The sequence below is a fragment of the Dendrobates tinctorius genome, unplaced genomic scaffold (genome assembly GCF_039654945.1).
Source record: "Dendrobates tinctorius isolate UK_male_01 unplaced genomic scaffold, ASM3965494v1 ptg000029l, whole genome shotgun sequence".
Lineage (NCBI taxonomy): Eukaryota > Metazoa > Chordata > Amphibia > Anura > Dendrobatidae > Dendrobates > Dendrobates tinctorius.
The window spans coordinates 35789661-35802078 of NW_027361697.1; the positions used below are offsets into that span (position 1 = coordinate 35789661).

At 38.8% G+C, this 12418-nt stretch overlaps 1 protein-coding gene across 15 annotated transcripts in view; it reads left to right on the forward strand.

Annotated features, from left to right (window-relative positions):
* The window catches only part of LOC141085930 (dimethylaniline monooxygenase [N-oxide-forming] 2-like), a 207700-nt gene that overhangs the window by 155454 nt on the left and 39828 nt on the right, over positions 1 to 12418 (forward strand). For all 15 annotated transcript variants that reach the window (XM_073571574.1, XM_073571583.1, XM_073571577.1 and 12 more), the window contains one exon: positions 7932 to 8094. In XM_073571574.1, the coding sequence (XP_073427675.1) occupies positions 7932 to 8094 (163 nt within the window). The remainder of the gene's footprint in view (positions 1 to 7931; positions 8095 to 12418) is intronic.

The following is a 12418-nucleotide window of genomic DNA, read 5'->3' on the forward strand; positions in this document are numbered from 1 at the left end:
GAGACAAAAAACGTTGCTATGTCCGTTGTATCCGTCCGACGGACAAAAAATTTCTGATGCATCTGTCGAACGACGGATGAAACGTGCAGCTGTCCGTCGCTAATACAAGTCTATGAGAATAAACGGATCCAGCGTATTGTGACTGATGGCAAAAAACTGATATGTGAAAGGGGCATTATCATCTTATGTGACCTTTTTGTTCGGTCATTCCTCCTTATCTAATCAGCATGTGCAGTGTGGAGTTCCAGCGCATGGTGACATTGCACACCAGTTGGTGAGCTGGCACTTGCATGTGCTGCTGGTTGCTGCAGCACTGCCAGAGCAGAGGCAGCTGTAGCCGACTTGTGGAAATGGGCCCTGAAGCTGCGTACCTTGACCAGAGGCTCTGACAAGTATGAGTATGTTTTCAGAAATGACTGAATTAACAAGTTGAGTACATGTGCCTGTAGACTGTGAGCCCTCGCGGGCAGGGTCCCCTCTCCTTATGTACTTGTGTGTCCCGTGTCTTACACATGTTTATTATACTTGTCTATATTTCCCCTTCTCACATGTAAAGCGCCATGGAATAAATGGCGCTATATAAATGCATAATAATAATAATAATAATAATAATAATAATAATAATAATAATGTGCCAAGCATGGTACGTTTGTGAGCTTGCCAAGCTTCAGAGCTGCATCTAGGTGATGCCCATTATCACACATGACAATACTTGGTAGGAGGTTCAGCAGCTAAAACAGAGCTGTCTGGTCTGTTATTCCTTTAAGTAACTTTGAAATTAGCTTCAGCAGCGCCTGCTACTTCTTCGCTGAACCAGTGCAGCAGAGCTTTCGGCTTCCGGCTGATTTGAACGACGTGCTCTGAGATACATTGGAGATGAAGGATGAGGAGGAGCAGGAGGGTGTGCAAGAACTTCTGTACGAGGTGGAGGAAACCCTGATAGAAGTAAGGCAAGCAATCCTCAACGTTGGGAGCACATGCAACGTGCCAGGGTGTGAAGGCCCCAGCCTCCATAATGTTCACCCAGTGTTCCGTCAGGAAAATGTAGCATCTCTGGCCACAAGCGCTTGTCCATGTGTCAGTCATTAAGTGGGCAATGCCAGTAAGTGCATTGGTAAGGGCATGGGTGATGTTCCTGGACCCATGTTGGTACAAATCAGGGACGTCACGCCAGGAGAAAAAGTGTCGGCTGAGCACCAAGAACCGAGAGATGGCTGCTGCCAAGAGATGTCAGAAATCCTCCGTGTCTTCCAGCCAAAATGGCAGCATTTCCACGGCAAGCAGCCTGGAAATGTGCCCGTTTAGCATTTGGGTGGCTGTGAACTTTCTTTTTCTTTCCAAGACCTGGGGTAGGGACAGCTGAACGCTTGGCTAAGACAAGGAATTGGAAGTCGCTGATAATGGTAAGTTCAAATGTGCAAGGATAGATGCAGGGCAGGAGTGTTTTGAAAAGGGGATTGGTAGCACCTAGCACAGGGGAAGAGTCAGTGATGTCACCTCATGGCAACAATCGTGTACCCAGGTGTTATGCCCACTGAGTCGGGTGCTCAGATGACATGTTAATCCAAAAAAATAGGAGAACATCAATATTTCAAGTAGACACCATAGAATCCAAAACCAAAAAGACTACTTGAAAAGAAAAATAAATATTTACCAAAGATTTTATCATTGAATATATTTCATTTTTATTTTAATACATATAGACTTCAACGGTTAAAAAGTTTTTTGACAAAAAAAATGATAAAAAAAAGAAAAAAACATATAATGAAATCTGAGGGGAGCAGGTCATCAACATACACAGCAAGGAATATAAAGGGTTCAGATCCCAACAATATAAGGTGTTACGGACAAAGGGGAGCATTGCAAAAGCAATAATTTTAAGCAATATAAAGTGCAGTGCATATGTGCTATTTAGCAATATTCATTTTGAATCTGCTTTTCCCATTATCCCAAAAAAACACACAAAATTATCTATAATCTATTGTAAAAAAAAAATCAAAATTAAAACGCATGATCAGTAAAGAAAGTGCATAGTGCAAAATTCATTTCATAAATAACCCAGCCATTAGGCTTAAAAGAGATTAATACTGACCAGAATTCATGCTGTATATGCCGGCACTGCCACCCCTCACTTCAATGCTCATTTCACACGTTGCTTCGTCAGGGAGTGATGGGTGGGTGGGCCAAACACTGCTTTATATAATAACTATCATGAGGCATAAACCAATCATAAGCAACTTACTATGGTGTACTCCGGTGCATCGCAAAACGCCACTGTCATGGCGCTCACGCCGGAGGTCTCGCAACAACGTCACCAGAAGGCGCGGTCACGACATCCATGACGTCACAGGTGAGGCCCCTGATTGAGCATGCGCAAGCAGTGGAGGAGAGCGATGCGCACAACACCAGAGCCGCCATGACTGCTGAGGGCAAACTTAAGGGCAAACCACTATACAGATACATGAAGTCAAGTCACACATATCCAATAGGATGAACAATACATATAGCATTAATGCGGCTAACTTCTCAATGTGGAGGATGATGAATATAGCATTGTTATAATAATGCATATTAATAACCCATAATTAATAAAAAATTATTCATGATATATGTGCCTGATCATGCTAGTGGTGGTTAGGCTCTTAGTGGTCAGGCCCCTGCTGATCTTTGCATGTCACAGGTTGTAAATGGCCATCTTGCTTGTCACAGAACTCTCTTTAAAAAAGTCCTAGACTGGGGAACACCAAACTCTTTGACAGAGAAATTCAGGAGTGTTGGTGCTCTGCGTAACAGTTGCCCACCTTCTCCCTCTTGTCACCCCACTGCCTTTTTATGTCTGTTTTGGTGCTGCTGATCTCTCCCTCAGCGCTGCAGGCTTTGCTCCACATACCAGCTTCCCAGGTTAGATCAGAGACTTCGTCTTCTACAGCTGTACCCTGGTCCTCCTCACTTTTTGACTTAACAAAAAGATTTAGTGGCAACTGTGTCTCATCATCATCCTCCTCCTTATCCCAAATTTGCCACTCCCCACCGCCATGATCTTGCGGCCGTGGCTGCTCTAAGTTTTGTGCATCTCTAAACAGCATGTCAACCTGTCCCTCTTCAAGCATACAGTTTGAGAAGCCACAATCAAGAAATGTTGGAGTAAGCAGCTCCTCAGTGGGTCCTAGTGTGGGCTCTCTAGTCTCCTGGTACCCAACATGATGCGAAGAAGGAGGATCAGGGTGAGGATTAAGTGATCCAGGCTTTAGGCTGGGGAGACTGGACCACGTGGAAGACTGTGTGGTGCTGCCCAGTCTGCTGGAAGCATTATCTGCTATTCAACCAACCACCTGTTCACACTGCTCTGGCTTCAGAACTGATGTACTGTGCCGCCCTGCATAGTGGTGCCGGAACCTATGTGTCGTGGATGGGGGTGATTCTTGTGCTCCAGCGACAGACATAGTCACACCTGCAAAACATAAAGATCCAGCTCAACGAGATAGTGCAATAATTCTTATTTTTATTCACTTTAAAAGAATTCCAGTAGAGGATAAAAACATCAGCAAGAATAATCAAGTAGAAATGCGATATCAACACGTTTCTGGTGAACTAGCACCCTTAATCATGATATCCAAACACTCACTTGCTAGACACTTATATGCTCAGATCTGGTTACACACACTGGTATGGTGATTAATTAGCTGAGCAAAGTGAAAACATGTGAAAGACAAATTAAAATAAAGACTTTGGCTTCGAGGACAATAGCAAATATTATGCAATATATATTAGACAGAGCAGCATATGATGCTCCTAGACCAGGGTTCCCCAACTCCAGTCCTCAAGGCACACCAACAGATCATGTTTTCAGGATTTCCTTTGTATTGCACAGGTGAAGCAATTATCACCTGAGCAATACTAAGGAAATCCTGAAAACATGATCTGTTGGTGTGCCTTGAGGACTGGAGTTGGGGAACCCTGTCCTTGACAACGTACATAATGTAGTTTAGACACAAGTTACAGCTATAGACCACAGCAAGAAATATGTTAAGCAAAGTAAAAGTGATCACCCAGCAACTTATAGTGACCACATTTGAACAAGAAGGATTTTTATATTCAAAAAGGATTTTTATGTACAAACATAAGAGCCCCATTTTCTAGAATTATACCCTATATATCAAAAAATTACAATTTTGGTATAATCCCGTTAATTACCGTAATCCATAAGGATCAATCAAAAAATCCTATTTTGTAAGAAATAATTACAACAAATTGTGTATAATTCCCTTTATTGAACTAAAGAGCAAATTAGATGGTCAGTAGAATAGCATGGCGTCGCTCTTTTTATTTAAGCCTTGCGGTACTCTAGTTTTTAATTTGAACATCCACCAAGCTTCTCTACTTCTGAGTATTTTTTCCATATCCCCTCCTCTTGGCGGTTTATTAATTTTTTCTATTGCAAAAATTCTTAATGATTCCAAATTACTGTGATGTTGATTGATAAAAATGGGCAGAGATTTGTGATGTGTTTTATCTATTTTGGCATTTTCTATGTCATTTATGTGTTCTCTGATCCTAGTATTTAATTGACCCTTAGTATTCCAACATATTTTAGATTGCAAATAAAACATTCCATGATGTAAACTACGCTGTTTGATTTACAGTTTAAGAAGGCTTTTATTGGAAACGTGTTTTGATTACTAGAATCAGTAAATTTAAAGCATTTATACGAAAATTTGCAAGTTTTACATATTGTGGCACCACATTTGAAAAAACTTTTAGTACTAAGCCAATTTACCGACTGAGCATGAGATGCATTCATAAAACTTGGTGAAAGACTATGAGCTAATGATGGTGCTTTCCTGTATACTATACGGCATCCATTCTCAATAATATTGACTATTTCTGGATCTTCTTTAAGAATATATAGATTATTATAAATAATTCTTTTTATGGTCGAAAATTGATTACTGTATTGTAGAAGTTGCTGGATTATCAATATATTTGTTTAAATGTTGCTGCGGTTTAAAACGCAGTCTTTGTTTTACAATTTTTTCTGCCCTTTCTAAACTCCTTTTGTTATATCCTCTTTTACTCAGACGTTCCATAATTTCATTAACTTCTTTAGCATATGCATCATCTGTGCTACAATTACGCCTGGCCCTAATCATCTCTCCTACCCGTATATTTGTTATTGTATGTTTTGGGTGATGGCTTGCTGCATGGAGAATGGTATTACCTGCTGTACTTTTACTAAAAGTAGATGTATTAATTAATTTATTCGGTACACCCCTCAATTTTAAATCCAAAAATTCTATGTTTGTAGATTCTTGACAAGCTGTGAACCTAAGATTAAAGGGGTTACAATTAAAATAACCCACTAGATGTGGTATGGCAGATACATCAGACTTCCATATCATTATGATATCGTCTATGTTTGGATATCATGATTAAGGGTGCTAGTTCACCAGAAATGCGTCAATATCGCATTTCTACTTAATTATTCTTGCTAATGTTTTTATCCTCTACTGGAAATCTCTTAAAGTAGTGCAAAAATTCTTATTTTTATTTATCTCGTTGAGCTGGACCTTTATGCTTTGATTGTTCCACGTTTGAGACAACGGTTCCTTGCTCCGCAAACCAAGACGTCTACTATGGTGAGCAGAATCCTTTGTTTCTAATAGTCATACCTGCCCCATGTCATCGGCATCTGCATGCACCATCAGGAGCACATCTACATCACTTAATGCACGCCTTACGCATTTTGTAATTGATATATCGCTTGAAACCATTTATTTTTACTATAAGACCAAAAAAAGGCACCTGCAGCAATCAAAGCGGGATAAGAGAGTTTACTGTACCGTAATGTAACATAAGAATGCAAAAATGCATGGATGACAATCAAACTAAATCCAGAAAAATATTTCAATGCATTTTCTCAGTATCAGAGCATACATAAATGTTCACAGACACCACATAACTCTGTAGGGCAGAGAAATAGAAGCCTACAAATTTTTTAACAGCTTTTTTTCAGTTTTACAGAACACAGAAATGGTCACAGACCATGTAACACTGTATGGCTGAGAAATGGAAGCCTACAAAATTTTTAAAAGCTTTTTCTCAGTTTTAGTGATCACAGAAATCTTCACAGACTACGTAAAATTATATGGGTGAGATATGGAAGCCTACAAATTTTTTAAACGCTTTTTCTCAGTTTTAATGTACTCCACAATACTGAATAGTTTATAGCTGATAAATGTAGCCTAGTAAAATGTTTCAACGATTTTTGGGCATGTTATATAACACAAAAAAGCAAGTAATACTTGATGAATCAAAATATATTAAATTTTTTCAGCCCCCACAAAAAACTGCTGCTATATATTTGACAACAGACTGCACAGGCCTAATGCCTGTCTACTCACTGGATTCTGTCACTCTCCCTGCTCCTGCGCACTCTCTCCCTTCCTAGGCTATATGCAGATTATATGTTATTCACACAGCACAGCAAACGATTAGCCCTTAGGCCCCTTTCACACTTCAGTCTTTTGGCGTCAGTCGAAATCCACCGTTCTTAGAAAAAAACGGATCTATCGTTTTTTTTGCGGAATCCGTTTTTTTCTCATAGACTTGCATTAGCAGCGGATTGCGACAGATGGCTGTCCGTTTCATCCGTCATTTGACAGATCCATCGAAATTTCAGCGTCCGCCATCTGGAGAAGACGGACATTGTAACGTTTTTTGTCTGCGTCGAAAAGACGGATCGCGACGGATCCTGCGCCATCCGTCATAGGCTACAATGGTACCCTGTTGGCGCAGGATCCGTCGCTGTGCGTCAAAAGATGAAATCAGTCATTAGATTCCGTTTTTCATACTGAGCATGCCCGGAACAATTTATCTTCATTCAATTTAACCCCCACAGCCTTCCTGGCATATAAAAATTCTCTCTCTCTCTCTCTCTGTCTCTCGGTGCATCAGTTTTTGACAATCTGCACAGGATCCTTTTTTTCAACACTTTGACGGATTTCAACTGACGTCAAAAGACTGAAGTCTGAAAGAGGCCTTAGAAGGGCTGTTAGTATGATGGCTCAGCTTCAGCATCAGTATCAACACTACAGACCTCTGATACATTATTCTATGCACACAATCTTAGACAAGCAATACCAAGTGTCACAGAGCTGAGCAATGGCATCAGTGTGCCGAACCTGGCGGTGCCTGTCCTTTTATAATCCTTGATGATGTCACATGGCCAGCCAATCACAGTATTGCCAGAACCAAGAAGGCTACGGCATTACTATGACTCACAGGCAATCCCTGCATGCCCATTGACTGCTTAAAAGTCGCTAAAGATGCGGGGCGGTGATTTGAGTTTTACAACAAGCAACGCCTAAGTAACGAGTGATAACTGATTATGTTCACTCATCCCTACTAAGTCAGACTCTAGACCAGACTGGAATACACAGAATGATAGAGAGCAACAAGACAACACTCCTAAAATCAGTAAAAATATGAACATAGACAGAGTGATACCTCACACCAAATCACACCATCACATCTGGGTTTTATTTTTAGATTGTCTCCCACAGTTGGAGTATACATACAATAAAAATGTCAGCTCTCTCCGTTGTTTGCAGGTGGGAAACCTTGCAAAATTAGTAGAGTATTAAATACTTATTTTCCCACTGTATATTATAAACATACTAGCTTTTAGGCACTTTTTTCTGACAAACGTTTATGAATACTAATTGTATAAATATAAATAAAATATAATTGTAATCTTTTATATAATATATTATTCAATAATTTAAGTTGGTAATTAAAATGAAAAATTTCAATGTTTCAGACTTCCTCTAAATAAAACCCCAATCAAATCAATGATATAACAAAAACAAATTAATAAATTACATTTAAAGCATTCTCCTGTTAATATTAGCTAAATTTTGTCTTGAATTTAGACAACCGTTTGCCGAGTAGAGAAGCATTCTGAGTTCTCAGTCACTGGTCAGTGGCTAGTTACTACAGAAAGCAATGGAGAAAAGAAGACAGATATATTTGATGCAGTTATGGTTTGCACTGGTCAGCATGAGCAGCCGGTGATGCCTTTGAATACTTTTCCAGGTATGATTTTATGTTTTATTTTTTTTTAAATTTTACCTAATTTGTGCATAATTTAGACACCTTGATTTTGTTGTAAGGAAACATATAATTGTTCTATAATTCCATATATATTCTACATCATGTATCCACTTTAGGTAGCTTTAGAAAACAATCCTTTTGTCTGACTTTTTAGAAATATATCTACAAATCAAAGAGTACAGCTATAGATAGGGACATAATGATCGCTGTCGCATCCTCTGCCATGATTCGACCCATGCTGATGGGGGACCCGTCAATGCCAGCCCCAACTTCAGCTGGATGTGCGTCCAAGGACACTCATTCAGCTGAAATACATTGCGCCGAACAGACCCGCCAGGTCCCTGCATTGCAATACATGCTGCCAACCAATCAGAGTCTGGCAGCTGACAGTCATGCCAGTCATGAATGGCGCATGGCTGTGTTATTATGTGCTATCCATGGCAACACACTGAAGTTTATACAGAAGAGGACACCGCATATCATGGGAGGTCGAAGGTTAGAAGAATTGTTTATTTTTTTAATGTATTAGAAGAGAGTGGCTCAACATGATACCAGGATGGGGAGCATTATCCCTTTCAGCCCGAAGCCTGTTTTCAGCTTCCTGACCAGGCTAAATCAACTTGGCCAATTTTTTAAGTTCACCAGTGTCAGTTTATGAGGTAATAACTCATATCCCAGTGATTCGGAGATCATTTTTTCATAATATGTTGTGCTTCATATAAAAGGGTAATTGATATTATATGTGTAGAGTATTTGATACAAAATTAGAAAATTTCGCAATTTTCAAAAGTTGAAATTTTATGCCGCCCTTAAACTAAATGGTTATACCGCACAAAATACTTAATAAATAACATTTACCACATGTCCACTTTACAACAGCATCATATTTGAAGCATAATTTTGTTCCTTACTAAGTTAGAAGGGTTAAAAATGTATCAACAATTTCTAATTTTTCCAACATTTACAAAGCCATTGTTTTATGGGCATCACATGTGAAGTAATTCTAAAAAAACCTATGTTACAGAAAATGCCTAAAAAAAGGCTTTCGTATCTTCTTGCACACTTTCCTCTCCTCTTGTTGACAGTGTGTTGTGGCCTCCCCTATTGTTTCTTTATAGGTTCAATAATTCCCTCAATGGCCTTTTTGGAAGCCAGGTCTAAGGAGATGTTTTTGAGTGTGCGGCTATAGTCTTTCTAGTCTATGCAGGCACCAGTTGGGTGTGGGTGCAGCATCTCGCTGCAGCGGGTCATACCTTTTTTCTGTTACCCGTGAGTTAGAGTGTGTAATGTTCATAACATTAACACCCCCAAAAGTGACCTAATTTTGGAATCTATAGTCCTCAAGGAATTTATCTAGATATTTGGTGAGCACCATAAACTCACAGCTGCTTCGCAGGATTTGACAATACTGAGCTTCGAAAATGAAAATTAAGATTTTTTTTTTTTCCCCAAAAATCTTGATTTACCTTTAAATTTTTCAATTTGCAAGAATAACAGGAGAAAATGGACCACTCAATTTGTTGTGCAATTTTTCCTGAGTACACCAATAGCCCATATGTGGTGTAAAACTAAGTTTTTTATACATGGCAGAGCTCAGAAGGGAAAGAGCAGCATTTTACTTTTGGAGTCCGAAATTGACTGGAATAGATAGCAAACACCATATCACTTACATAGATCTCCTAATGTGCCTAATAGTGGAAATCCCCCAGAAGTTACCCCATTTTGGAAACTATGCCCCTCAAGTAATTTATGTAGAGCTGTGGTTAGCACCTTGAACCTACAGGTTCTTCACAGAATTTGATAACAATGAGCTGTGACAATGAAAAAATGATTTTTTTCCAAAAAAATATTGGTTTAGCTCCAAATTTTTCATTTTCACAATGGTAGCAGAACAAAATGGACCCCAAAATTTGCAGTTCAATTTTTCTTGAGTATGCTGAGACCCCCATGTGTTGTGAAAAACTACTGTGTAGGCACACTGCCAAGCTCCAAAAGGAAGGAGCAACATTTTTGAGCAGACATTGATGTGGTCTGTGGGCGCCATGATGCATTTGAGGAGCCCCTGATGCGCCTAAGCAATGGAAACTCCAACAAGTGACCCCATTTTGGAAACTCCAACAAGTGACCCCATTTTGGAGACTTCACTCCTCAAAGAACTTATTTAGAGATGTGGTGAACACCTTGAACCCACAGATGCCTCACAGAGTTTTAAAACGTGAGCATTGAAAATAAAAAATGACAGTTTTCACCAAAATATGTTGCATTAGTCCTAATTTTTTTCATTTTTGCAAGGGTACACAGGAGAAAAATAATATTTGTTATGCAATTTCTTTTGTGTATGTGAATATCCAATATATGGTCAAAAACTACTTTTAAGGCACAGTACAAAGCTTAGAAGGGAAGGAGAGCCATATTATAGTGGAGATACTGCTGTTATGGTTTATGGGTGCCATGTCACATTGGAAAAGCCCCTGAGTGGTCAGAACAGCAGAACCCTCGCATAAGTGACTGCACTTTATAGACTACATCCCTCAATTAATTCACCTAAGAGTGCAGTGATCATAATGACACTGCCGGTGCGTCACAGAACCTTTTACCATTTTGCAGTGAAGTAAAACTAATTACACTATTACCACAAAAATTACGTTATAGCCCCAGATTTTTCATTTTCACATTGGAAAATCCGTAAAAATGGCACCAAAATTTGTATGGCTGTATAGTACTGCTTAGCCATTCAACGAGACTCTGGAGGGAGTGCTATTTGATTTGATTTTCCTAGAAGAGTTTGCGGACTCCACATATAGAGCCTCTAAGTTCCAGAACAGCAGAATTACCCCTCAAGTTACCCCATTTTGGAAATTATACCCTTCTGGGAATTTATCTAAAGGTATGGTGACAATTTTGACTCCATGGGTGTTTTACAGAAACAACCAGCAGTAGATGTTGCTGAGTAAAAATTGCAAGTCTACCATTGCAGTATATTGTAGAGTCCAGTATGTTGTAGTGCCCACACATTGTGCCCAGCTTGTGCTTCTGGAGTCACGCAACCCGTAAAAAAAAAGACCTTCATCGCTACAGTACTTACAAACTTGGGAATGCTAAATGTGGTTTATGCACATTTTGTGATTAATAAGATGGATCATTTGGATTTAAGAGTGCAGAATTTGTTTGATTTCTTTTGGAGGGGAGCCATTTTGATTTTAAAGAGCTTTTGTGTTACTAGTAACGTGGAAGCCCTCCATATTTCCATTAACAGATGACAAGCAAGAGGGGGTACTTTTTTTTCTGGATTTAGTTTAAGCTTTTGTTCGGAAAATTTTACATAGCGCTTTGGATCACGTTTATCCTGCTCTTTGTGCTGAGCACTTACATAAGTGTTTCCATATAATTGACATGATTCAGATGAAATCCCCAATGGATCCAATCACTATAATGAGGCAGAAGCATTACGTCTGGCCTCTGTTCAGAGGTGTTCCTTTTTTCAAAGATCTGAATCACGGTTTTCAGCAATTTACACGAAAACCCCAGTGTAAGTGCTCAGTGTAGAGAGCAAGATAAATGTGAGCCAAACCTTACTGCGATCTTTGGAAGGCAAATAAACAAATTAACAGCAGGTCAAGAATTGTGTGTATTTATTTTTTGATGCAATTTGTCATGCTATATGATAAGGTGGTTTTATTCTTCGGGTCAGTCACTAAAAAAATGTTTTTATTTTGTAAAAACAAGTTTTTGCATCGCCATATTTTGAGAGCTATTAGTTTTGTATATTTCTGCAGACAGAGTCATGTGAGGGCTTGCTTTTTTGCCAGAAGAATCAGAGTTTTTATTGGTATCATTTTCAGGCTCATATTTTTTTTATTGCTTTCTATTCCAATATTTGGGAGGCAGAATGAAAAAAAAACAGCAATTCAGAAATTGTTTTTTGGGGGATTTTTTAAATTTTTTATGCCATTTACCATGTGGAAAAAGTGATATGACAGCTTTATTCTTCATGTCAATACGATTACAGCAATAACACATTTGCCGCTTTTACACAATAAAAACAATTTTGTTAAGAAAAAATTTTTGTTATATTTGAAGAGCTATAGCTTTTTTATTTCTTTGCTAAAAGAACTGTTTGGCAGCTAGTTATTTGTGAGACAAGATGACTTTTCAGAGATAGCATTTTTATTTACATTTGACTTTTTGATCGTATTTTACTATTATTTTAGTTTGGCTGCTGGAGGAAAAAGCATTGTTTTTTGGCAAGTTTTTTATTTATTTTTTACTTTGCTCACAGAAGGGGTCAACCGGTGGCACAGTTTCA